This window comes from Labrus mixtus, chromosome 16 (assembly GCF_963584025.1).
Source record: "Labrus mixtus chromosome 16, fLabMix1.1, whole genome shotgun sequence".
NCBI classification, from domain to species: domain Eukaryota; kingdom Metazoa; phylum Chordata; class Actinopteri; order Labriformes; family Labridae; genus Labrus; species Labrus mixtus.
In genome coordinates this window covers 7986060-8014021 of record NC_083627.1, presented here as the reverse complement: position 1 = coordinate 8014021, position 27962 = coordinate 7986060, and the positions used below count along the sequence as shown (strand labels likewise).

General features: G+C 43.7%; 1 protein-coding gene across 1 annotated transcript; it reads left to right on the top strand.

Annotated features, from left to right (window-relative positions):
* The first annotated feature begins 5078 nt into the window (after positions 1–5078).
* On the top strand, positions 5079–25292 carry si:ch211-57n23.4 (immunoglobulin superfamily DCC subclass member 3). The gene is made up of 14 exons (XM_061060258.1): positions 5079–5244; positions 6770–7075; positions 8591–8735; positions 9695–9825; positions 9932–10069; positions 10159–10317; positions 17234–17399; positions 19288–19538; positions 19630–19794; positions 20655–20843; positions 23427–23540; positions 24606–24732; positions 24920–25034; positions 25221–25292. Exons 1-14 carry the CDS (start codon positions 5079–5081, stop codon positions 25290–25292), a joined length of 2244 nt encoding a protein of 747 aa, XP_060916241.1.
* Positions 25293–27962: the final 2670 nt, after the last annotated feature.

The window sequence follows — 27962 nt, the reverse complement described above, 5'->3', positions numbered from 1 at the left end:
TGCTTATTGATCCACCTGGCTGGTGGGTGGGGACCTTTTTTAAATCTGCTCTGACCATTAGAGATCCAACTCCTCATGCATATGGCAGATCCTACAGGGGCCCATGACCCATGGGGACCAAATCAGTTGGTGCATGGGTAAGCATGTTATCGATAGATCAGGAGACTGAACAAAAAGGGCAAACCTGAGCCCACTTTAAATTCAAGCTCAATGCTCTTCACACCGTCTTATTTTCTGCTCTCTTTTAATGATCCAAATTGTTAAAAAAAAGTACCAAAGCTTTAACTTCAAAACTACAGATCTCCAGTCAAAAGCTGCAGTGAGCAAAACAGAGAGAGCGCTGTCAAAAGTGCACAAATCGACGGCCAAGTTTCTTCAGAATCTGCACCAAAACATTTCCAATGTATTTATACAATTCAGACAGTGCAGGAGTTTGCTTTTCCTAGAATAAGATAAAATATTTATTGATCCCCCATTGGAGGGAATGTGGTTGTTACAAAAGCTCAAAAAATCAGGAGTAGAATTTGCGAAAAATACAAAAAAAGTTGTAGAACTTGTTTCTTGGGGGAGGGAGGATTTGGCTTAGAAATCGATTCGACAACATTTTTACGAGAATTGTTTCGAAGTTTAAAAATCTGGTATCATGACCTTGTCCTGGTTTGAACAAAGCTGCTTCTGAGGCTCACATATTTAAACATTTGATCAAATATCTGATTTCCTAAATCTGTCTCAAAGAATCCACAGATCACTTTAAAAGTGTTGACTGAAAACAGGAAGTCAAATCAGTCGTAAAGTTTCAGTGACAGAGAAACAACCTTCAAACATGATGGACAAAACATGAAATATAAAGAATGCTCAAATCTGAAGACTACCTGGTAACAATGATGTCCTCTCAAATAAAATGTATTGAACATTTTAAAAGTCATTTCTGCAGAGTGTTGTAGATATGTAGAGAGGTTTATATTTCCCAAAGTAACATCAGTTTGGACTACATTGATCTTCATTAAACTTTTAAAACCAGCTGTCTTGAACTGTTTAAACTGCACATGGAGTCTTTTAAACAAACGTGAAGTAGCTGAAGATGATATGTGTTAAGACATTGAACTTGATACATGACACTTAGAAACTGACCAGCACTTAGCTTAAACAAAAGACCCCCCCCCTTACAGCCCCTGTTTGTGAAACTCGGCCACCTCAGAGAAAGGAGAGAGTTTTACTCCCATTAGGAGACAAAGGAGGAAGCCCCGGGGCGATGGGCTTTAATGCCTGCTCAGCCATTCCCATCTTCAACTGCACAATCACTGCTTTAACTGCTCCCTCCAATCAGATTATAGAGGGAGGACAACAAGGGGAAATTAGAGAGACAAGGACATATTATATTGCACATTTTGCAGCATTTGTAGCTTTTTTTGGTATGTCTACATAAATGTGAAAAAATGAAAAGTATCTCTCACTAGGTTTGTCATAATACCAGAAAATCCAACAATATTCATACTTGTTTTCACAACATGGCAGAAAAATGGAAGTCCTAGGCATCAAATATTGGGTCATTTCTTATTTTTAGTTCCTGACTTGCAGGCAAACTCTTGCACACGGTCCAAATTGCACAAAAAAAACGTTGGCAACATTTAAGGACTGATGCATTGCCAACATATTTGTGCAATTTTGACACTGAGCTCTCTCTTATTGTGAGCTTTTGAAGAAAATTTGACGGAAAATATTAAAGACTCGGGCACTTTTGGATACTATGGATCATATAAATAACAGAGATTGAACCTTAAACCTTAAGATGTGAGACTTTTCTTTGACCAAAGCCTTCAACCTTGCAAAGGATCAGAAATAAGAAATATTCTCATTTTCATTCTACTTGCAAATCCAAGCTTGCCTTTCACACGGAGATGTCTAAAGCGGGAGAGAGGATAAAGGAAAATAAATTGATGAAAGGATTTGTATATGGTGATCAGAACCCCCTTCTCTTTCTCCGTCTTTTTTATTGGGGGGTGGGCAGGAATCTGTGAAGTTCAGGGCCAGCAAACAATAGCAGTGAAGGGCTGGGAGAGGAGCTCCTACTGGACACAAGCAACCCCCACACACATCCATCCTCCTTACCCCTGACTCTCTCATGACCCCTGAGGGGCTCGGGGTGATAGTGGGGGGTTGCCGGACAACCCACCCTCTTCAAAAAATCTCATTATGGGCCGATCCCTATATTGAAAACGGTCCAATCTGGAATGCTATGCACTTAATCAAACCACATGCAGGTTCAGGGTGCAGGGAGAGCATCTGACTCCTCCAGTCTGCAGCTGCTTTAAACTCATTTTCTTACCTCCTTTCAGTCTCAAAACACATTTTTTTTTATCTGTATAGATACAGAGGGGATCCATGGATTTAAGATGTGAATTCTTAACAAGATGGGATTGATCCCTCTTCAGTTGCCAATACGTCAATGAGCAAACCTCAGAGGTTTAGATGGAAACTGCTTTAAGTTGCAGTTTAATTGGAGCACGGCTATAACATCTATAACAGTTCACCTTTTTGAATCCTCCATTTTTAACAGAGAATCATCTGTTACAATTTCTGTAGAGTTATACTGAGATACGATGCGATGTGATGTGATACGCTTTAAACGTTTGTAGACTCAATCACAGACTCTATAAAGTGGTGATAGGATGTTCAATTTTGGCTGCATCTTCTAGCACTAAAACCAACTTGTAAATCACAAAAAGGTTGTACAGCTTTTTAAAATCAGTTAAGCACCAACTTTAGTTTATATGCAGCTCAGTACATCATTGTATCATCTGCATAAAGTTGACATTTGCAATGGGAGTCACCACAAAACTGCCGATTCAGAACCTATAACCTACCAATTTACTATACCTACTAATGCCTTATAATCCATTACTTAACTTTGCCTCAATTTGTCTTGTATCAGGCTAGCTTTAGTTAGCTTATGTTAGCTTACATTGGGTTCTGTATTACTGCTGTATTGGGTCATATAATTGAGTATAGTATTTACTTTTTTTAGATTTGTTGTTGCCCAAGAATGAAACAAAGTGAAAAAGAGAGAGTCTGTTCTCAGTCTTGCACTTTCTAGTAGACACTATCTTTAGATTTGCCAATAGCAACCAGACAGGAATTTCAGCTATAATCTGCAGTACAGTGTTATGTAGGTGTGACATAACCATGTTTGTGTTGACCTGACTCTCTGTAGCTGCTGCCTCTCCTCCATCACTCTCATGTTTTCAGGCCCTTCAGGCCTCACAGGTTGCCACACCATGTGTTCAATAACCGTGGCCACAGAACGCAGCGCAAATCCCCCCATGGGAGCCCTGAATGTCATTACCAGGCCTGAGGGAGGGGAAGCTCAGGGGAGGGGGGCTTCAGGGCTCTATCAGCCTGTCCAGACGCAGCTGACCAGTGGACCCACAATTCTCTCTGCTGCTGCAATCTGCTGGTTGGGAGATCTCATTAGACGGAGGACAGATGCTCATTTCTTGATGTGACACATCAGTGCAGCCAATGGCAGAGATCATTAAGAGGAGGGGGGAGCTCAGCTCTATGTTCAGGATGTAGGTTAGATCCCTGGCTGTATTTTACAAATCTACCTATAATCTGAGTGGCCCCGATTACACCCTAGAACCATTTTATCCACTACACCAAATAGTCAGCAGAGGCATCAACCTGCACATACCCAAAGGAATATCAGCTGGATATTAAAATGTTGACTGTACAACATTGTGGTATTTGTATGTGCGGGGACATAATAATTAATGCAATGATCTTCCTCTAACAAAAATATCTTGATTTCACAAACTAGTTCTCTAAGTTTTGAGCTGAGCTTTTTATTACTACATATCTTGTTTTAGTAGGGACACATTTTGTTATGTCAATAGCTGTCTGGTTTCTGTTTGACTTGAAGTAATGATCAATACATTTTGAGCCTGTTTTGGTTGTATGAACGAGGAATAATTTGGCCAAAATGCAATCCTGGAACCAAAGGACTATCTTGAGATGCCAATTCAGTTTTAATTCGTCTCTATGAAGTGATATCTGCGCTCAAGGGAAGATATCAATCTGGGAGTAGTTCTCGTCCTTTAACTCCATTCTCAAGTTGATTATTCCCAGACTGCAAAAAAAAATAACCAGAGGACAGAAAAGGAAGTGTGTGAGGGTCAGTTTTTGAAACATCAGGAAGCCTTAAAATATTGAGGCTAAATTGTTTTCAACTAAAAGCAGTGGGTTCAAACATGGTTGAGGATACTCCTGCTCCAGTTTCTGACGATCACACTGATTTGAATGTGCAGTGGTACGACAAATATTGGAGGAACCAGACATTGTTATAAGGCCTTTAAGTGAAATTTCACAAATGTGTATTTTCTGACAGCTTGAAGAAACATTATTTAAAGATTAAACAGAAGAAGTTACAAATAAGTTAAGTTAACATTAATGTGCACTTAATACCAAAACCATGGCATTGTTAATGTTGAGTTTCTGGAGTAACTGGCACTCTTAAAAGACCAACTTCTTCCAGAACTTTTTGCTACTGTTTAAATGTTTTATCCGATATTTCCGTGCTATGCGCCCCACTAAGCATTGTAAAGTTATTGCATTGAGCTGAAAGCTGAAGTTTGAAATGGATCTTACCATTAGTGGTGTCACTTGTTACGTTTAGATATAATTGATAAGACATCTGAAGACATCATGGTTTATTTGTTCTTTAATAAGAGACAAATGTGTACTGATATTGATGTACCATTTTATTAAACATCTGCTGGCCTTCAGGTCGGGAAAGAACTTGAACAAAAAGCAACTTTAGACAATCCAAAGTCAAGTTCATCTGCATGCTGCTGTGTGTGGGGTGTGATGCCTGATGGCTGGTTGACAATACATGTTGCAGGAGTTTAAGTAAAGGCCGTATTGGACTGAACAGATGCCAGACTCTGCAGTGACACTGATAAGTCATGGTGCAGGTTCAAGTGCAGCTGCGATTGTTCCAGCCTCACAGCTGGGAAGGAGCGCGGCCATTGCTGGAGTTCAAGGTTCTTTCTTTGCATGTGAGGACATTAACACCAAAATAGATGCAGGAGACGGGAAGTGTCACCAAGGTCACGGCGGAGAGGGGACAAGGGCGACGAGGAGAGCTCTGGTGGCATGGGAAAGTCACCTCGGAGATGGATCTGAAAGGATGGGAAGAGATGGGAGGGGTGGAGGGGATGCATAAGAAGGGGCAGATGGTGCCCTTGGGTGCAGGGTGGCTGGGGGTGGATTTTTTTTTACAGAGGTTGCTGTGGGTTGGGTGCAAATAAGCATATTCACAACACTATTGTCACAATCGGCTCCGGCTACAATGGAGGCTCTCCTAATTTGACCCCTGCAACCCTGGCCTGTGTTCTTGTGTATTGTTGTGGCCCTCTCTGGCTGGATGGCTCGCTGGCATTCACTCGCCATTGTGGCTCGTCTTCAGTAAAAGCGTTATGGGCTGCAAAACCAAATGCACCATCAATCAAATCAAATGGTTTTTGGTGTTGACTGAGGGGTTTTGAGAATTTGGGTCAGGTTTCCTGAGGCTGGGTGTCCAACGGAGAAGCCTCCCCCTGGGCCATTGTCTCTGGAGCCATAGGATGTGCGATGTTGTGATGAAAAATGGTTGGATTTCTATGATCCACCATAAATTTAATATGTATGGATTCAGAAAACTCCTGCAGCGTGAGGTTGCTTTCCCACACACAAGTTACTGCATGTTTAAACATGAACTTATAGTGATTTTGTATGACAGGCTAACCAATTTAGCAATAACACTTATTCTTTAAGGGGTATTCCTAAACCTGGGCACTTTTTGTTTAAGATGTTTCACCAATAGGTCCAGCAGTTTTTAAATTTCTCCAGTAGATTTCTTCAGCCTGCAGTGGTGAAACTGTAATGGCTGTGATGCAATCCTTGATCAATCAAAGTGTGTCCACTAAAAGTTCTTGTTTTTGTCACTGACAGCCTCAGTTTGTTCTTCAATGTTAGAGAAAGCATCCCTACAGAGACAAACCTTTTTGTTCAAGGGGAAGATTTTAATAACCAGAGACAGCTGTTACATCACTCTCTTCAAAATCACCAGACTCCATTGATAAAAAAAGAGTCATACTACCTTGTAGATCACCTTGGGTGTTGCTGGTCTACCTTAAGGCATATATTGTGTCAGATCCCTTTTAGTGAACATACCAAATTCAAACAAGAACACAAACAAACCAGCTAAATCAGAGGTAAACCAGCAACTCCTGTGTTCTGGTACAAGGAGCAGAGGTTGAATTACAGTTTTCAATAAGGGAGGGTGATGTAATCGACTAAAAGGTCTGCTTCGTGGGGAGCCTTTCTGTAATGTTGTCAGAACTTAACCTAACCTGTCAGGGGTTAGAAATACGTTTTGAATCGAGGTCATTTGGACAGATTTGGACATGTTTGATCCACCAGTGTGCTGAGTGTAGAGCCTGTTTCCCCGCATCTGATACTCATGATCTCTGATGTGTCTATGACTTTACATTTTCACTCGTAAAAAAATGCAAAAAATCTTTGGTTTAGATTTCTTTAAAAACATTCAAGCTGATGTTTCGTCTATAAACACCTTTTCTGTTTTCTGTAGTTAGCTTTACAATCTCTTTCCCGGCCTTCAGGATGCTTTAAAGGGTTAATGTTTACACACCTGAGTGCACTCCTGTGTAAACAGATAAACCTTCAGACATTTCTCTCCCTGATTTAATGTTTTTTCTCCTCCTGTGTTCAGGTTGTTGTTTGGCCTCGGAGCTCTCCTTCCTGCTGGAGCCCAGCGACGTGATCGCCGTCAGGGATCGCCCGCTCATGCTGGACTGTCGGGTTCAGGGCGATGAGCCCATCATGGTTACTTGGCGTAAAAACGGGGTTCCTTTACCCACAAGTGAGCGGGTTCAGGTGCTGGCAAACGGGACGCTCTTCTTCCAGAGCTTTCAGAAACGCAAAGATGGGAGCGACGCAGATATGGGCGAGTACGACTGCGCCGCCCAAAACCGCTACGGCTTGCTGGTCAGCCGTAAGGCCAAAGTCCTCCTGGCATGTAAGTGTTTCAGGTTACACCAACTTCCTGACCTTCTTTGGATTAATTTTGTACGACACATGACACATGATTTCTCTCCTCCTGCTCAACTATCACTAAAGTAACCTTTAAATTCTTTGTTTGTCGACCTTCCTCCCTCTCGATACTGAACGCCAACCTCCGGTTCAAAAATGTATATTTTGTCATTTCTTCAGGCATTTGAATATCCATGACCGTACTATACCAACAGGTCTTAAACCTGCACACAGAGCAGAAGACGTCCCACAGGTCGTCTCTGCACGTCTCTCCTTCTCTGTCACAACATCCCATAGTCCCCGTTATAAATGATGCTCCACACGGTGAACACCTCGGCATCGAACTCAGCAACCAGAGCCCCCCTCGGACCTCTCAGACCCTTTGATGCTCTGTACGGCCCCTCGCCGAAAGCTTCTCATTATGAAACAGCCATAAATTACACAGCATGAACATTACTGTACACGGCAACATGTGCACACACACATACACCTGCACCACTTAAGAGTACAACCTTCCTTCCACCCCCACCTAACACTCCAACAAATAACACCAGGGGTTTATGGGTAATCCAGGAGAATTATGGCGATCTTGAGGAGGTCTTACTTCAATGCAATGAGTTACCATGGCGATGCTCTCTCATTTGCAGAGCCCTCCTCCTCGGTATACACCCCTATTGATTATTGGCACCAGGTTATTAGGAAGCTTGCACGTGTGAAGGTCCGGGACACGCAAAGCCTTTGGAATAAGAAGAAAAATATGATGAGCAGGAATGTGCACTCAAAGAATATTTATAATTTGCAGTCAGAAAAGATCTTAAAATAGATCTCAAACAAGCTCAAATGACTCAAATCCAACGTTAAACTCTGCACCGTGTACCTCTGCACAACACTAAGCTATAACATAAAGATTCAGATTCATTAACAATAGCTGCCTCATCATTTTCATTTCTGTCTGATATTTGTTGCTGCTCTCTCTTGAGATGGAAAGAAATATATCAATGTGCACATCGTTCTGCACAGATTGCTGAATGTGCATAAGGATTAGTTCATTCGATTGCTGTTTACATCTCTGTTTTTAAAGTTCTTATCAGACAAAGAAAATGTTTTTCTGGAACAGCTTGGAGAGCTTTGAAATCAGAACGATTCATGAAACAGCAGATGGTGTGATCCATGTTTGTCCTTTTTCTTAAGATGTTTAAAAAAATCATCTCGGAAGAGCTCTGATTTATTTTATTTGACAGAGAAAAAAAGAGTCTGAAAATCAAAGGTGCATAAATATTATACGGTATAAAGATCGAGCTCCATAACCTCTGGACTGCATCATCAATAAATAATAAATATGATACAGGTAGCATCTTTTGTTTCCCTGTCTGCTAAAGAATCAAGTCTTTAAATTGCCAAAGCAATCCTTATTTGAAGATGGAGACCGACCAGTAAACAGCTGAACCCCACGTGTCACATGGAGGAGTCTGACGTTTGGTTTTGTGTTTTTGTTTCTCAGCTCTTCCAAAGTTTCACACACACCCGGCCTCCATGGCCGTGGACGAGGGGGGCGTCGCTCGCTTCCAGTGTCAGATCAACGGAGTACCTGAGGCCAACATCACCTGGGAGAGGGACAGAGTGATGCTCAACACCTCCGACAACAGGTAACACATATTTACAGCAGGTCTGTGTACTGAACAGGACGGAGCTACTTCAGCTCTCTATGAGCATGAAAGTCTGCAGAATGCATACAGTTTTCTTAGTTTTTAGATGTGAAAACTGAAAGCTTCAAAGACAGATAACAATTTAAATCACTGCAGCTCAGTTTAGATCCCCTCTGCCCCTCTCTACGAATAGTTATGGGACTTTCCCACCCGCACAAAACAAAAGTGAGTGTGTGGAGCAGCCGAGAGAACAGCAGGAAATATTCAGGAAAATTCCCTGCTGGAGATGATGACGTTTATATCCTCTCTCTCTCTCTCTCTCTCTCTCTCTCCCTCTCTCTCTCTCTCCCTCCCTCTCTCTCTCCCTCCCTCTCTCTCTCTCTTGCTCTCTCTCCCTCTCTCCCTCTCTCTCTGTCTCTCTCCCTCTCTCCCTCTCCCTCGCTCTCTCTCTCTCTCGCTCTCTCTCTCCCTCTCTCTCCCTCGCTCCCTCTCTCTCTCTCTCTCTCTCTCTCCCTCTCTCTCCCTCGCTCCCTCTCTCCCTCTCTCTCCCTCGCTCCCTCTCTCTCTCTCTCTCTCTCTCTCTCTCTCTCTCCCTCGCTCCCTCTCTCTCTCTCTCTCTCTCTCTCCCTCTCTCCCTCTCCCTCGCTCTCTCTCTCTCTCGCTCTCTCTCTCCCTCTCTCTCCCTCGCTCCCTCTCTCTCTCTCTCTCTCTCTCTCCCTCTCTCTCTCTCTCTCTCTCTCTCCCTCTCTCTCCCTCGCTCCCTCTCTCTCTCTCTCTCTCTCTCTCTCTCTCTCTCTCTCTCTCCCTCTCCCTCCCTCTCTCTCCCTCTCTCTCTCTCTCTCTCTCTCTCTCTCCCTCCCTCTCCCTCCCTCTCTCTCTCTCTCCCTCTCTCTCTCTCTCTCTCTCTCCCTCTCCCTCCCTCCCTCTCTCTCTCTCTTTCTCACTCTCTCTCTCTCCAGGTACACCCTCCTGCCGAAGGGAGTCCTCCAGGTGACCGGTGTGAGGCAGAAGGACGCCGGAGTGTTCCGCTGTGTCGCCACCAACATCGCTAACATTCGCTACAGCCACGACGCCATCCTCAACATCACAGGTAGGTGGATGTATTCAAAACAAAAGCGTTACAGCCGGGGTCTGTTATTACTCCATCTTCTTGATCTCATCCGCTTTCTTCTATTGTCTTTCTTCCTCCCCTCCAGGTGGAGCTTCGAGGACCTACAAGGAGCCGGTCATCCTGTCCGGTCCTCAGAATTTGACCCTCACAGTCCACCAGACGGCCATCTTGGAATGCATCGCCACAGGAAACCCCCGGCCCATCGTCTCCTGGAGCAGGCTCGGTACACTCGGCTAACTCTTGTAGAGTTTTTAATCACGGGAAGAAAAGTTGTTCCAGTTTTAACCGTCTTTGTTTGTTTGTGTCCTTCAGACGGACGCTCCATCGGGGTGGAGGGGATCCAGGTTCTGGGGACGGGGAATCTGATGATCTCAGATGTTTCTCTGCAGCACTCGGGTGTTTACGTGTGCGCTGCAAACCGACCGGGTACCAGGATGAGACGTACGGCGCTCGGGCGACTCGTGGTACAAGGTAAGGCCACAAACAGGGACTCACTTAGGGGACCAGTACAGTCGGGCTGGTATGGAGTGACTTATTGGTGGTGTAGACGCACTCTTTGACCCCCAGAAACACGTTTGTAAGAGCACTTATTTGCTCACACGGGGTCAACATTTGAACTTAATTTCCCTCAGCGACTTCCCTCTCAGAAAATGTTTGACTAGCAGGTGAAAAATGTCTGCAAATGTCTTCGATATAAAACTATCATGATAGGCTGAGCGACACTTCTCCGTCTTAAAGAGCAGAAAACTTAGCCAAAAACTTTCTCTCAGCATTGAAGCTGGTGAACTGATGCGCTGCTTTTAAATTAACATTTGCTGCTGACAAGAATTAAGTAATGAAATTATAAAAACAACAACATCAACAAAGTGGCACAAAAGCGAATGAACAGTAAGGTGGAGGGGGCGCCAGTAGCTTAGTGGTTATTGCGTGCACACTGTGTACAGGGGCAAAATTTATGCAGCAAATTCAGAAATGATGCAAATTGAAAAACAGTGGAAAAGTATTGACGGGTGACAGTCAGGGCGGCGAGGAAGTGAATTTAATCGATTAGAAAGTTGCATAGTTTGAAGATAAATGTAAGCGTCTAGGACATTTGCTGCACCGGTTTCTTAATGTTGACCATTTCAGACGTTGCAGATTGTTTGCCCTTCTCAGCCACCGTAGTTCAGCCTTGTTTACGGTGTTTATGCTAATCTAAAATAAGATAAAGATATTCTGGTCGTTTTTTTGGAAGAGGTGAACACAGAGATGAAACCGAGAGGAAAAGAAGCTTTACTCTAAAACGCTGGACTTTAAGTTTATTTTATCATCACATAAGAGCAGAGGAGAGATTATTCATTAGCATCATTCTGTTCTCATTGTTCTTAAAACTGGACACCTCACACATCGTCTCCTGCAGCCTTTCCTTAATCACTTCTCTACCTCACCTCCATGAGAAGAGGGGGGAGGTGAGGGGGGGAAGGAGGGGGTCAATATCAGGCGCTGCACTCCTTCTTCTCACCTTTGGCCTTGACTGTTTGATGGGGGTGGGAGGTGGGCTGTATGCTGACACAATTGGTGAGCGAGGCCCCCCCCCCCCCCCACACACACACACACATCCATATGCACACACTGTCCACTTCCTCACTAACAATTAAGCACTGACACCCATGTGTGTGTGTGTGTGTGTGTGTGTGATGCGGGTGAGGGGGGTCTATGTGACGAGGTCTCATCCATCATCACCCTGCCACACACACACACACACACACACACACACACACACACACACACACTGTTATTTCTACCTGTCATTAGCTGAGGTTTAATTGGCCGTCTTGAGGCCGGATCAATTAGCATCCTCACCTTCTCACAGTCAGAGGGCGCACACACACACACACACACACACACACACACACACACCACAAAGGAAGAGACAGAAAGTGTACAAATGTTTCCTCTTTTAATGAGCAGAACTTCTGACGATGACGATGTAGGAATCTGATCTGCAGAAAAGCACTGAAACTCTTTAAACACATCCGGACAATAAAACTTTATTTACTCCTCTTCAGTGCTCAAACGACCATAAAGCTCAACATATTACCTAGCTAAAGGATTCATTTATATAATCTATAACTTAATTTATGGATTATAAACTGCAAAAACTTACATCCATTTGTCTAATTCCTAGTCAGAAATATCTCTATAAATATAATTGTAATCCATATTTATCAGAAAAGTCAAAACAAACGTCTTACTTCAAGATATGAGAACAAAAAGGCGAGCCTTAATTGCTTTTAATAAGCAAAATAAATTGACCAATGAGACAAGAACAACTCACTTGAGTGTCTTGGAACAGGATGTGATTTGTCAATCCCATTCACATTTATTTACAGAGTTTATTGTTGAAGTGGAGCTCCGCAAAAGGGGGACAGGGAGCCCAGAGAATGTCCCTGTCTTACGGGCTTGTCTTTTTCGGGCGTGCATGCCGTAGTGTGGCAACTTGTAACTTAGATAAAGACATTTTAAGACGCTCGACAAGTGAAATGATCAAGGTTAAGGTTAAGAGAGAAACTCAAACCTACATCCTCATCTTTGAAGGTGAAATGATCGCCTGCTTCTGTTGCTGCACTGTTTCCATGTTCATCCAACAGTGTTCCTAATCTTCTGCAGTGATGTGACTGAAGTGACCGTTCTGCATGACGCTGTTAGAATTGGAAAATGAGCCGAGTGACTGCAGTGATTCAGCATCATTTAAGGCCTCATTAAAGATTTATACGATCGTATTCTGACCTCAAACTAAACTGGGCTCTGACTCTGCTGCAGATCATCTGAACAGTTTAACTCTCTGGATTCTTTGTCCTGTGTGTGTGTTCATGTTGTCAGATAAAAGCTCTTTGTTCTCTCTTAACACCAAACAGAGAAAAACTGATCAATAAATTAATGCATATATTAAAGATCAGCCCCCCTCCCCTCCCCCCCCCCTGCATCACCAGAGGCCCTGCCAATCACAGAGAGAGAGTGACAGAGAGAAGTATTGATTGATCCGCTCAAAGAGTCGGACACAACAGAAGCAGAAGGGCGGAGAGAAGGCTGAATTATTTGAATTCAGATGTTTGTGCTTTCAGGCTTTATGTCTTTCTACAACACCACCTCACCTGACAAGAAACACAAGAACTCAACCCAACTCCCTCAATGAACCAGAAACAGGAGAAAAGAAAATGACAGTTCACCCCCGACTGCTTCTTAAACTTGAGATTTACCCACCTCAGAAAAAAAACTAAATCTGGAGATTTGATGAGAAACTGTAGAGAAATAGTGAATCGAACGTGAACACAAGTGGCAGTTTAGCGAAGCGACAGCAGACACATTGAAGATACAATGCACGCTCCTGCTTTGTGTTTTAATGTGAAGTTACAGATGAGTGGATCAAGAGCAACAGGCAGAGGTGAATGTGTATAAGATGAGACAAGATGAGACAGACACCGTTACAGGGTTTGAAATGTTCAACAGATAATTGATGCAAGAATTAAAATAAAATAAGAGAATATTCTGCGTCAAAGGTTCGCTCCGTCTCCATGACTCATGTCCTCAATAACAGCTGGAGCGGCTCAGGGTTCAAGTGTGCAGAGACAATGTGACGACTCGTAGTGAAGCTGTTTGAATTGTTATTGTGAAGTCAAGTTCACAGTGAATGTGTGTGTGTGTGTTTGTGTGTGTGTGTGTGTGTGGAGGTTAGCAGAGGTCTGAACTTTCACACAGTCTGTCTGAGAGTCCACGGTCAGGTTCAGGACAGAGGGACAATAAGAGGAGAGACAAAAAGATGAGGATGGGGGGGGGGGGGGGCAGACGGGATGCAAGGTGCATGACGGGGGTGGTGGATGACCCTCACCCCTGACCTCAGACCCCCTGACCCCGACAGAAGGATCCAGGCTCAGTGAAAACGGTCAAAGTGAGGGAGGAGGAGGAGGTGGAGGAGGAGTAGGGGGGCGGAGTCAGGATGGACACACAGGGAGGTGTATTGGGAAAGGGGGCGTGGACTCAGGGTTATTAAAGGAGGTGCCGGATGATGGATAGCATCCCAGCGGAGGGGTGAGGGCAACCCGGGTGTCATCCTGTAGGGGGAGACACAAAGGATGGGCGGGCCATGTTGGAAAAGAGTGTGTTGAATACGGTGACCTCTCCCTCGCGTTTAGACGAGAGGAGCTGCAGAGGTTTCATCCGTGCACATCAAATGTTCTCACATTTTATACTTCACACTTTGTTTTAGAAAGTGTAGCGTACAAAATGTTGATACCAGGGGTGTGTGGACAGATTGGATTTCAAATCGATCACACTAATTGACAATTCATTCAACATAAAACAGTTTGATTTGATCGGTATAGGACGCCAGTGAGCACGATTTTGTGTTAAAATGTGAAAAAATGAAAACAGTAAAAAGTAAAAAACAGTTTTTTCCTCTCATAATCGCTCTGTGATCGTCACAGATTGCACATGATGGTCTGGCGTCATTATTGGCGCTGACTCTGCATCCTGTTATTAAACTGATATCCACCTCGGTGAGATGCTGTCTGCTTGATATCTCGTAACAAGAGGTGTCACAATACTACATTTTTAAACTTCAATACGATACTAGTAAATATCAAAAGACATCCAAACCAGTTTCTGATAAACCAACAACAAAGAAAGACGTCCTAGACACCAGGTGTTTCTTGTTTTTAATCAACCACACATTTTAGGCAAACTCCTGCAGGTTATCTAAATTGCACAAATACATTGGCAACATTTTGGTTCCAAACATGAATGTGCTTTTCTATTTAATCCCTTAAACTATATAACCTAAAAACCAAAAACTCCCTCATATAAATCACACACAGACACCCACACACACACACACACACACACACACACACACACACACAAACAAAAGGGAGCAGACGTAATAAGACGAGGTGAAACTCAAGGTCAACAGAATCAGTGATCGATACAGAGTATGGATCAGCTGATGACTCTCTCTGACAGCAGGAGAGGGGACAGATGAAGGGGAGGACAGAGACGAGCTCTGATGGATAATGACCATACACACACACACACACACACACACACACACAAAGAGAGCGAGAGAGACTGATAGCCTAAAATGTATGTAACAACGTTTACGATCCAAACTGTGTTTTTAAGCTGGTTTGTTTTGGTATTTTTGCACATTTCAAAGGGTAATGTCGTTGTTTTTTTTTTTACTAAATTAAACGTGGGGACTATTTTTAAATATTTAAAGCTCTAAATGACTTAAAACAATAAAAGGTTTTGGATTTCTCCAAGTGATTGTTTTAGCTCGAGTGCAGTGAAACAGGCTGTAATGTCTGCAGGTTAGATCTCAATCCATCAAAGAGCGTCCACTCAAACTTCTTGTTTTTGTCCCTTACAGGCTCAGGTTGTTATTCAAAGTGTCCGACAGCATTGCAGAAAGTTTCCCTTCAGAGATAAGACCTTTCTGTTGAAGAGGAAGATGTTATTTTAGATCATGAACAGCTGTTGCATCACTCTCCTCAAACACACCATTGCCATTCTAACATGCCAAACAGGGTCGTTGCTAGGTTACTGCAGCCTCGTTTGATATTCTGGGACTTTCTCTTAATAGGTTACTTCAGATGCAACACAATCATTTTGCAACACAAACAAAGTAGCCCTAACAAAGCAGCCTTACACCAGCAACACCTGCGTTCAGTGAGGTAAAAAGACACATGTATACGTTTTTTTTTTTATAATAAAGGAGATGACCTGCGTATTCAATATATTTAGAGGTACAAACACGTCTTTCATGTGTTGTGTTTTCGCATAAAAATATTTTTTAAAAGTCCCTGAACCTCCAGAGCTGGTGTGTTGACCCCCGGCAGCTGACGTGATGAATGCGTTCTTATTGAAATGGTCATTTTGGGGCGACACCCTTTGGATCATAGAGGATGGATGGAGGGTGCAGTGTGGGGGGGGTCACAGCGGGTGTTTAGGTCAGTAGATCAATGAGATGCTGAGCGTGGTGTGTGTGTGTGTGTGTGTGTGTGTGTGTGTGGAGGGGGGGTTGTTAAGGCTTAAGACCCTGCGCTGCCGTTCTCCAATCTTATATATGCATGTGTGTATTGTTCCTGTGATATTGAACGTGGTGTCAGAAGGAGCAGTGAACCCTGCATCTGTGAGGGGGAGGGCAATCCGGACCGGGTGGGGGCCAGCAGTGTGTGTGTGTGTGTGTGTGTGTGTGTGTGTGTGTGTGTGTGTGTGTGTGTGTGTGTGTGTGTGTGTGTGTGTGTGTGTGTGTGTGTGTGTGTGTGTGTGTGTGTGTGTGTGTGTGTGTGTGTGTGTGTGTGTGTGTGTGTGTGTGTGTGTGTGTGTGTGTGTGTGTGTGTGTGTGTGTGTGTGTGTGTGTGTGTGTGTGTGTGTGTGTGTGTGTGTGTGTGTGTGTGTGTGTTTCGTCTGGGGTGTGAAGAGACACTCCAGATGAGAAAGTTCAATCACAGATAAAAATATTTTTTTGCTTGATGTTAATTCTTGTCAAATCGTGAAGCCTCTGAAAAATCATCCAGACCTTTTTACCTTTTATTAATTATTTAAAAAAAGACTTTGATGTCTTGAGCGGTTAGCAGCTGTCGTTAGCTTCATTTTAAAGACGAATTTGTAAAAGTAAAATGTCCGTCAGTCTTCTGTATGAGTTAGGGTTAACACTGCACATGTACCTATTTATAAATGTGAATATAATTCTCCACGGCTGATACATCTGAGTGTTTTTGCTCAAGGCCTCTCAATCGGCTGTCTGTGCACACATGACTTTGACGCTATGACCTCCTCAGTTCACGCCATCAAGTGACCAGCGAGGCCGGGCTGATGAAAATAAGCTCAGGTCACCTGTGAGCCTGAGCTCAGGGCAAACAAACCCTCGACTCAGAGGTCTGGTTTGTGGATGTAGCACAGCAGAGGTGTTGCAGAAGTTGTGTAAACGGACAGCCGATTGAGAGGCCCGCCTCAGTTATACCTCATGACTTGTGTGTACTTTCAGCTCTTCAGCTGTTAATTATTCTGATCTGCAGCTTTGTGGATCCATATCTCAGCGTGTGACTCACAGTCAAAACAAAACATGCAGTTTTGCAACGATAATAGGCCCATAGCCTGCTGCTCAATCCGATACTCTCCAAACCATTTCAGCAGCACCCGTGGGTGTTACTGCTACTTCTCTGCTCCTTGATGTGTTTCTCGATGGTCTTCTGACTCATCGCTCCGTCGTTTCGACACTCAGAACTCCTCAGTGCCATAATTACTATCTAATGAAGATCAAACAGACTGACACACATCAGCTCTGTGTTTCTTGAGCATGTGACCTCCTCTCACTTCCCTCCTCTCTGCTGCTGCTCCTCCTCCTCAGCTCCTCCTGAGTTCCTGCAGTGGCCGCAGTCCGTGTCCAAACCAGCAGGGGGCAGTGCCGTGTTCACCTGTGTGGCTCAGGGCGTCCCCGAGCCGCACCTGATCTGGCTGAAGAACGGAAAGGTGCTGATGCCGGGACACAACGTGAAGCTGACCAACAACAACAGGTGAGTGATTTCTGAGGCCACAGCGGACGCCGGATCACAATCAAGAATCAGGCATAAGAAATCATTTATCCCCCGTGGAAATTCAGTCATTACAGTTACCATTATACACAATATCGCAGTAAGCAAGTAATGTAGGAATATAAACAGATATTGCGATAATTCAAAAATGTAATTAATGACAAACATTAAGTACAAAAAGTGCAGAATCGGACAGTCAAGTTATTGCACATTAAGGCCCAATTAAAAAATATTTTACTTGAAAAAACAGAATTCATTCAGAAATAATGAGTTGCTTTTGCAGCATTTAACATTTTGATAAATGAAAATTGACTCTATAAAAATATCTAACATTTAGAGAATATGTGATGAAGCTCGAGTTGGTAGTATTTTTGATGCATGGAGGGATTGTGCACACGCTGCCTCTTTTCCTTCATGTCTCTCCTTCCGACTTCGGGCCGACGTGATGTGTGTATAAAAACCTTCATTTACAATGCCAGCAGGTTACTTCACAGGTTTATGCAGCTGCACATCCATACGTGGAAAGATTTCCTTTAGCAGCAGCAGGAGTCCTATCAGATGCAGGTTGTGATTTTCTGTGAGATCTCAGTCTGTGTTGTTCCCTCTCATGTAAAGAGGAGCCTCTTTTTTTTGGAGCGATGCAGTTCCCAGTTGCACCACACGATGGCAGCACTGCACAGAGAGATTGCAGGAGCGGGTGCTGATGGAGCCTTAAAGATCAGTGTGACTGTGGTTAATCCATTTGATTATGATCTACACTTTACTGTATTTAAGGTATTAAATACAGTAAAGTGTAGATCATGTATTTAATGTATTTATTTCATTCATACATTCACTGTGACACATCTTTACGCTGGTTTTGTTAACTTAACTTTTGTTCAGGATGGGAGGAGAGTCATTACTCACTACTAAGAAAACCTCAAAACAGTTCAGCTGCATGACTACATTTAGTGAATAAAGTGAACATGCATATTCTCTGTGCATCATAGTTATTTGTTGTTTGAACAGGAACAAGATCCAAGCTCCAAGCATCATTAGACGACATGCTGGCGGTTTAATTGGTCGCGGCTGTACGTTAGGAGCTGTAGGGTCACATCTCTGTGATCCTACAGCCTTCCTCACACTCTCTTTTAATAGTGTGTACTAGGTGTGTGTGAACCTAAAGTGCAAGCTTGAGATCACACCCTGTAGCACACCCCACCCCCCGTGATGAAACACATCGTGTACACTCCATTTCGCAAGAATGAGCCACCTCAGGTCCGAACAGGTGGCTCTTTCTACTCTCCCTTTCTGGGATGAGTAAAGTATTGGATTCAAGAGTCATCACGTTTTCATAAAGATCAATCCAGGGTCTCTTGTGGCCCCTGATGAGAGCGGGAGAATTGGCCCGGTTTCCCAGAAGTGTGAGATCAACTGTATTTAAATGAACAGAAGAGATGCACCCATTGTGAAAACCAGAGCCGATACTTATAGCGGTGTTTTAAATAACAATTTGGCCAATTGCCGATTCCGATGTTTTTCATGACTTCTTTTGGTGTTAGGGTGGTTTCACATTAGGGACCCGGTCCGAATTGAGTTCACTTGGCCCCAAAGTATATCATAACCACACAGCACGGGCCTGTTTTATCTTCTGAGCTACACAGTGGATGTGGAAGTAGGAAGAGGGTTGTTGTTGGCGTCAGTCTGCGAGTAGTGTGATGTCATGATATGTGTCCAATTACTCTTTTTTTTTAAACCCTCTCAAGCCCTCGTAGACCCGTGCACTCAAGCCCGGCAGACCTGACGCCATTAGAGTCCGTGAGGGATCAGTGGTTAGGCGTTCTGGTAGATGTGACTGACAGTGAACTGATTTATCCGTCTCTCCGTGCAGCACTCTGGCTCTGACCCGCATCAGCTCCGAGGACGAGGCCATCTACCAGTGCATCGCCGAGAACAGCGCAGGCACCAACCAGGCCAGCGCCCGCCTGGCCGTGGCCCAGGCCAAAGACCTGCCCGCGGCCCCCGAGGGCCTCACGGCCGGCGCCCTGTCCACCAGCGCCCTGCAGATCACCTGGACCGAGCCGCCCCCCAACGTCACAGAGGGCATCATCGGCTACGTGCTGCACATCCGCAAGATCGGAGGTGAGCGACGTCATGCGAACGGTTCGAGTCTGCAGCGGGAAATATTTCAGATGATAGAAGAAATAAACGTAAATGACGTTTTTTGATTCAGAGCCGGACGGTCTGGAGCTGCAGGAGGCCATCAGTAAAGGAACCTTCCAACACGATGTGGCCAACCTGGAGCCGGCCACCACCTACTCCCTCTACCTGAAGGCATACTCACCTCTGGGAGCCAGCCAGCAGTCCCGCACTGTGGTGGCTACAACACTAGGGGGCGGTAAGACCACTAAACAACTAATGGAAACATGTGTATTCACAACGATTCAACTGTGTGATTTATGGCATGTTTACTTGATTTAGACTGATTCAAAACACCTGGCACATCATTCTTCAAACATGTTTCCTGATGTTTTATTTAAATTATCTTTATCTCCTTATTTGGTTGACATAAATATTGTGTTAAAAAAAAGTCACAGTGCAGAGCTGCAGATCATGAACTCTTGATTGAGTGTCGAGTCAAAGACTCTCTCTGCATGCACGGATAAAATCAGCCTCTTTTTTTTATTGTTTGAAAAAAAAAAACACATTAAAATCAGAACAAAAAAACATGAAGGGTGCAGCAGTCCTGCTTGTTTGCAGGTTAAATGAATCCTGACAACGTGTGCTTGCTTTAGAAAATTCTTGCTCTTCTTGTGCATCGAATCAATCTGTCATTTATAAACAGTAGTGGTGTAAAAATATGTAACAAAACCAACAGTTGAACTCTTTCATGAATTCCAGCTAACTTTTTAGGAGCAAACTTTGTAATGAGAGGAGCAATAAAGAGCAGCCTTTTTATGAGGATGTAAAACGAGAATATCAAGATTATGACTTTTTTATATATTTATATCTCTTCATGCAATAAACGTCCTCAGCTGTGAAATTACTTCGGTATGAAATTAGAAATTATATTCTTTAAGGTCCTTTTTATGAGATGTATGGTATCCAAAGTTTCATTGTCTTAACGTTCATCTATTTATTGTGTTCTGTTGTCTTTCCTGTTTCTACCTGTCAGCCTTTAAACCTGTTTCTGTCTCCTCTGAGGAAACCTCAAAGTGCTTCTCTGTCTGACGTCGTCGTCATTATTTCTTCCCTCAGTGCCGACCGCCCCGACCTTCTTCACCAAGGTGATGAACACCAGCGCCGTGCAGGTCCTCTGGGAGCTCCCCAGCAAGGCGGGCAAGGCCGAGGGCTTCAGACTGTCCTACCGCAGGGTCCCGCACGCCGACTTCCAGGGGCAGATAGAGCTGCCCTGTCACATTAATGCCCACACCGTCACTAAGCTGGGTGAGTCTGAGGTTTGAGGGTAAAATCCTCCAGAAATATAACAAAGACCGAGGGCGACAAAGTCCAACCACCAGAACCTCCAATTAACATCTAATGGCAATTTATCACCACATGCGACGATTCAGACCCTCGCCCTTCATCAGACACGAACGAGTGAGGAGAAACACAATCTTCCCTCAGTGCGGTCTCTCAGGCTGTGAACACATACGGCCTGCTTCACTGCAGCTGAACATAAAAACAACATTTCTGGTTTGGCTGTCTAAAGTTACAGAGGTCGATTTTCAGGGATGCTCTGCAGACACAAACACGAACACAAACAGACTTAGTGAATATGTACAAATGCATAACAAGTTACATATGCATTAATAGGATGAATGAATACACTCTAAAACACACACCCCCCCCCCCCCCCCACCCCTCGTATATCATAGAGTATAAATGAGCACCAGAGTTTCCGATGGAAATGAAAATTTTAATATTTCCACCTATAGCTCACTTTCACCCTGAATGGCATCGCCTGTTTCTCCACCATGTTTGTTTACATAGTGGCCCCACCAGGCTCACTACCTGTTACCATGACAACGCACTTAATCCTGGTCACAAAAGGGCCTCAGCTGCCACACAGCCGACTCATATATATTATCAATCTACTTGGATGAGAAGAAAATGTAAAAACTTCGCTGACAGTCAGAGTGAGCAGAGACGTCACAGTTCTATCCCGTAGATCTCTTCATTGTCAGAGGATGATATTTTAAAGGTCAGTCACTCTCTCTGACGATCCATCAGTCAGTTTTTCTCTGTTGTGTCAGAAATGGATTAAATCAGCTGCAGCTCCTTCGAGGCTCCCTCAGCTCTCTTCATTTTAGACGAAGCTGTCAACCATCGCTTACAATCCACGGAGCGTTCAACACTCTCAGTGTTTTCCAGTGTGACCCACAGACTCTTTGGAGTTTGAATCAACTTCCAGAAAAACTGTAGGAAAACTGCAGGCGTCTAAAATACAGTAGTGCCACTTATTTCCTATGACACCCCAATATATATGGAATAGAATAAAAACAGGAAAAAAGCCATATTGTCATTAAACTGTATTAAAAAAAAAGACAAAAAGATGATTCGCCTTTTACTGCACATGTGCAATGTGCATGTAAGCAGAAAACTGTAATCAATCTCACAGCAGACGGAGTATTACACAGTGGAAAAGTAACCTGCACTTAGACATTGCACAGGTAGAAAAATGTATTTAGTACTTCAGTAAGTGATTCTTACACAAAGAGAGAGGTTGGGGGTTAGGAGAGAGGAGGATGAACTCCACACTGAGTGTGTGAGTGTTGTTGGGGTGGGGTCTGTTCATGTTCGGGTTTCAGTGTGACCATAGGTTGTAAACTTTGACCGTGTTGAGAAGTTTTAGGCTAGTGGTGGAGGGGGCAGCCATTCCAAAATTAAGGTCGCTAATTTTCATGCAAAGAGCGGTTTATTCTCTGAGATCCAAGGCGCACCTTCAGGAGAAAATAACCGAGATGTTACCTCGTATTTAAAGTGGCAAACTGGACAAACAGAAAGTGAACTGGCATGCATGGTAGAGTCAGACATTAGCAGGGGAAAATCTCAGAGACTGATGGTGTGCTGCCCGGGGGGGCGCAGCATTTCCAAGTTTGAGGATAAATGTGTGTTGTTTTTTCTCTGTGAACCTTCAAGAGAAAACAACTTGCATACATGCTCTGAGAATAAATGGATGCATTTCTGGAAGAAGGAAACAACCCTACAGTTAACAAGAAGTGACTCAAACATTTAGTCCGAGATTTTAGAGTCCTAAATTTGCATGAAAAAAAAAGCGTCGAGAGGAAGGAAAACACAGAAATAACCAGATTGAAACATGGAAGACGCTCTGTGCTTTTTCTTCTAGTCTTAAAAACGTCTTCATAAATCATCTCCCCCTCTCTGTGAAAATGCTTCTCCCTGCCAGGCTGAGGTGTGAACACAGGATGAAGAGCGGCAGGTTATTGACAGGTGTTCCAGAATGACTCGGTCTATTATCCTCCAACCTGTGATGTCACTGTGTGCGGATCCTCTGAACACATATTGATCTGATCAATAATAATCATGTCTGAAGCGGCAGTGTGCCGCATGACAATTACTTTGTCAGTTTATCAGCTAACAGCGCCGTTAGCATTCGTCGAGACGCTCTCAGCAGCAGACAAGTTTCAAAGAAGAAGACGATTCTGTGAAACAGGTCGCTGCCACTTATTGATTGAGTTGAATTGACGGCGTGAAATACGATCAGCATCAACCAGAAACGGTTATTTGGTTTCATAGGAGATGATTCATAAGTCCAGAAAGAAGATATTTATCACAGGAATGAGTCAAGACACGGGGAGGTTCTGTTACTTAATGATCAATGCACAAAGTCAAAGTTGTTCGCTAATCGTCTTATTCCAAGTAAACTCATTTTCTCTCTCATTTTTAGGATCTGCACTTTCATTCAACCAAAACATCTAAAGCAGATTTTTAGTTTTTTGTGCATGAAGGAGAAATCAATCCTCTGCAGACACGATGTTTTTTAAAGTCTGTGTGCCTCTGTTTCAGACGTTGGTGCCGTGTATGAAGTCAAACTGGTGGCCTACAATGGAAACGGGGAGAGCGACCTTTCCAAGAGACTGGTGTCACTGGCGGAGGAAGGTGTGAGCGACCCGGCTGCAGGTGAGCGGTTTTTGAACATGTTTTTTATCACCACTGTGAATGCAAAGTGGGATCTTTTTAATTAGTAACTAAATATATCCATCCATTATATGTACTGGTTTTCCCGTTCGGGGTCGCGGGGGGCTGGAACCGATCCTAGCTGTGGTAGTTGTTGCTCAACATCTTCCTCTTTAACCAAAAGGTCTATCTCTGGAGGGATTCCTTCTCTAATCCTGTCAGACACTTAGAACAGCCATCAGATGAATTTTTTAAATAGAAAACTATGAAAACATAGATTTTTTTTTTTTTTTTTTTAAGGAGCCTTTTATCAAATCTGGCCAGGGACAACAGATGAAAATGAGCCTTTTGGCTAACTCTGGCTTATTTACCGAAATGTTTATTAATATGCAACGTCCCTGTAAAATAAAAAAGAAAGAAAGAAAATTTGATCGAATTGAAATACAGGAAGTTAGTGCACGATGCATTCAAGAAGAAGATAGATTAAACCACAAAAACGCTTTCACAGGTAGCGCCGGTAGCCTAGTGGTTAGTGTGCACGCCCCTTGTAGGGAGGCGGTAGTCCTCAAAGCGGGCGGCCCGGGTTCAAATCCAACATGTGGTTCCTTTCCTGCCTGTCCTAACTCTCCAATAAAAGCTTAAAAATTAAATCCCAAAAAATTCAATAAGAACATGCTTCGACGTTCTCCAGCATTTTCAATTTGTAAAAGGAAAAAAGAAGGACGCCCTAAATGTCAGACCAGATCTAACCGCTCTATCTCTAGTCAGAGTTATGAACATAATCTGATCATTTGTGTCTCCAAAATAAATATTCAGAGGCATTCAAGGTGCTTTGCTAGAGTTTGACGATATTCTTTGCATTATTCAAAAAATGTGTAAAAATCGATCGATGCTCTTCGTCGTGTTATTCCTGTTCAAACACCTTAGAAACACTTCCTCTGAAAGGTTCTATCTTTAGACGGACCTCCACACAAGGACCACCGCCGCGCTGCTTCTGTCTGTGGGATGGATTGTACAGAGTGTGTGACCTTGTTGTGTGTGTGTGTGTGTGTGTGTGTGTGTCTGCAGGAGGGAACAGTCTGTGTCAGTGCAGGGACGGAGAGGCCTCACTGGGCAGCATCGTCATCGGCATCCACATCGGCACCGCCTGCATCATCTTCTGTGTGCTCTTCCTCATGTTCGGATACAGACGGAGGTGAGTCCCCAATAAAAACCCTCCATCCTCTCTGCGTCTACACATCAGCAGTTCTTCTGGTTACCTTGGTTACCTCTGGTTATCCTCATTATTGTCCTGATATAGAAAACTGGAGAAAGGCTAGTTCCATGTACTTCCATGTTTGGTTCTTTTAGAGTGTGTACTCACAGCTGGCGACTGTCTTCAGTTTGTTTTGCAGTAAAGGGACTCAGGATAACTGGACCGTACCGAGGGACAACACGGGACATAACGGGGTTCCTAAAGACGGAGCAAATCGGCCCAGGATGGAGTCAGTGCCTCAGGTAGTCCTGCCCTAACATTTCAGCTTCATTCAACCCTTTTACTTCGTACATTTCTAAACCTTCTCAGATGTTTGCATCATGTTTGGACTTGATACAGACTGCGCTACCAAACTGTAGTATACGACGGGATTCTGTGCCGCTGGACAGGTTGTAGAAAATCTAACATCTTGATTCTTTGTTTCTCAGGTCTGTCCGTCACAGTGCCAAGTTGTCATCGAGCAACACATTTCAGGTTTGCCTGGCACGGTAACTGGCTAACACTGGTCAATAATATCAACGCCTAACATCCCCCTACCCTCCAATATTCCCCTGCTCATTTAGAAACCCAACCCCCCCCCCCCCCCCAATCAGGGAGCACCTTCTGCTCTTTATGGGGATCAATCGTAGCTCCAGTCTCCCTAAAAACCTTGCTGCTAACAGCCTGAAAGTAGGGTCCAAAAAAAAATGTCAACAGAATGCTTTAAAGGTGTGGGAGTCCTTTGCCTCCCCGCCCACCCCCACACCTCCATGTCTACCTCAAACCAAAGCGTATTGCCTTTATTGCCTGTGCGCGTGCACATGTGCATGTGGAAAAAGTCTTCAACATTGCCTCTCCAGATTCAAGCCCTGTGACATCCTCTCCATGTCGCCTCCCACTGGAGACTGCTCTATAACCAAAATATTTTATTCCTCAGATCTCCTCTGGTGAGCGGGCATGTGGAGATGTGCACAGTGGTCTTAGAAAACCAAAACGAAGCCAAATATCGTCGCTTGACTGGGACGTACCCGTGAGTCTGTAGTGACAGAACTCATTGCCTTCAGTTCCTCTGCAATAAGAAAAGGAAGAAACATAGCGGCCTTTTTGCGAAAGCCTTACGGAGGTGAGAGGTGGGTTAGAAATGATTGTCTTTAGCCATAAATGCCATTTAGAAGAACTCCTTTGATGGACGTTCTTCACTTAACTCTTTTCACCCTTACAAGCTGCACACCTCCAAAGAAAGCTACCTCAGTCTGACCAGGATGTTTGAGCCATAGTTGGGGCCGATGTTAGCCTGATGACGCTGCTTTTCTGCTACTCTACCTCAACCAAAAAGATTCCCTGTAAAGCTTTCCCTTCAGCAAATACTTTCCCAAAACCCAGTGCCAGTGCCAGTGTACCGTGCCAGCCGCCAACCAGGCCAGTTCAAAGAGTGCTCACCAGGACGACTACCATGGAGAGTGTAACCATGGCAGCGCCTGACTCCCACTGACACAACCCAAGCCTTAGAGACCGACAGGAGCCTTGTTCAAGTCTCGCTCCAGCCAGGTCACCTTCTGTTCCCATCGCGTTTAGGTGGAAATCTTCAACGTCTTGTCTTGTTATCCGTGGCGTCCAAATATCCCAGGTGTCCAACTCCAAAGACATGACCGTGCGGAGGATGATGCGCGTAGAAAAGATGGACCTCAAAGAGTGCTCTGCAAACCTTTTTAAAGCTAACACTCGAATTCTTTCTATGAAGTCTTAATTATTTCATCCGCACGGACCTCGTGGCATCCTGAAGATAAGCCAAAATATGACTGAGGCTAACGCTGCTAAGTTAGCTCTCCAGATGCCAAATTGGTCGACCTGGGACCTCGACGACTCTGAGTTGGCGGCTGCGGAAGTTTTGACGTGATGCACGGACGACGAGGCGTGTTTCACCTTGTCAGCATATCCAAAAAAAAACAAAAAGTGCTATGAAAACCAAGCTGAAAGATCCCCAAAGATGTGAACATTTCATTTGATGGTTTTCTTTCTTTTCCTTTTGAAGAGTTATTTTAACAGAGATTTACTTAACTCGCTTGTTTCTGTTTGAAGGGGTCGCCTGCGTGCTAAGTGCTTTAACTGAACCCAAGCCAAAAAAAAAAAAAAAACCTTTTCCTCATGATTTCATTTCCATTTTTTTGAAACAATATATTTCATGTTTGTTCGTTTGGTCGTCATTGCAGGCGCACCCCTTCAACACAGAACTCTTCTTTTGTTGATTCGTACGTTTATCCTTTTTTCAAAGTGACCAAATGAAGATGTCAGATATTTTCAAAGACTTTAAAGATGGATACTATGAGAAATACTTTCTTCCTTTTTCTAAAGTAGTTGAATTCTTGCCAAATATTAAGATATTGTAAAGATATATGTTACCAAATACCTCTACATTTTTAACATTCATACTCCTTTACACTTTGTCATAACCAAAGCACAGAAACATGCGAGAGAGCGTGACAGGATACATGTGTGAACGAAATAACTTGAGGTGAACCTTGAGGGCTTCAGCTTTAAGATGGGACCACAAATCCAGACGAAGTATTTCAATTCAACACCTTGCTTGTACACGCCACTAACCTTAAAGTCCAGCTGAGATTGGCCCCCCCAAAAAACGAGAAATGTATTCTTTCTGTTTTTGGTTTCCTGGTGGTTGGCTGCTTTTTAATTCCCTTCATGAAATCAATCAAGAATTGTATCTATAGAATGGTTTCATAATGCCACAAATATAATACCAAAACAATATTCAGTAATCTTAAAAAATGTGGTTTTAAAGGAAGAATGTGTGACTTTTTGATCCAGTCGATGTCGACGTTGAGCACCAGCATGAAACCAAAACAAACTGCTGTTTGGTGACAACTCCGCTATTCTGAAGCCTCAACTCTCCTGCAGCGACACACCTCCAAAATGTTGCACATTCTTCCTTTAAGCAAATCGCCAAGTACCTGCTGCAGTCATTTTTAAAAAGTCTTACCGCTTAATGTCATTTCTGATGGACTTTTAAAAGGTTCCCGTTCCTCAAACATAAAAAAATGTAATCAGGGTTGAACAGTATGGATCTGAATTGTGTGTTTCCTCAAGTTTTAATGGTCCTCAAGGTTCACCGTGTCCCTTTATGAGTGTTAGATGAAAACTCAAAGACAGAGCAATATAAAACAAAAGGGTTATTC

Excerpts from the sequence above, each read along its gene's own strand:
- si:ch211-57n23.4 (XM_061060258.1), top strand. The coding sequence starts at position 5,079 with ATGCAGGAGACGGGAAGTGTCACCAAGGTCACGGCGGAGAGGGGACAA. Across the intron at positions 9,826-9,931 it reads CGCCATCCTCAACATCACAG|GTGGAGCTTCGAGGACCTAC; the intron begins GTAGGTGGATGT and ends CCTCCCCTCCAG. Across the intron at positions 24,733-24,919 it reads ATGTTCGGATACAGACGGAG|TTTGTTTTGCAGTAAAGGGA; the intron begins GTGAGTCCCCAA and ends GACTGTCTTCAG.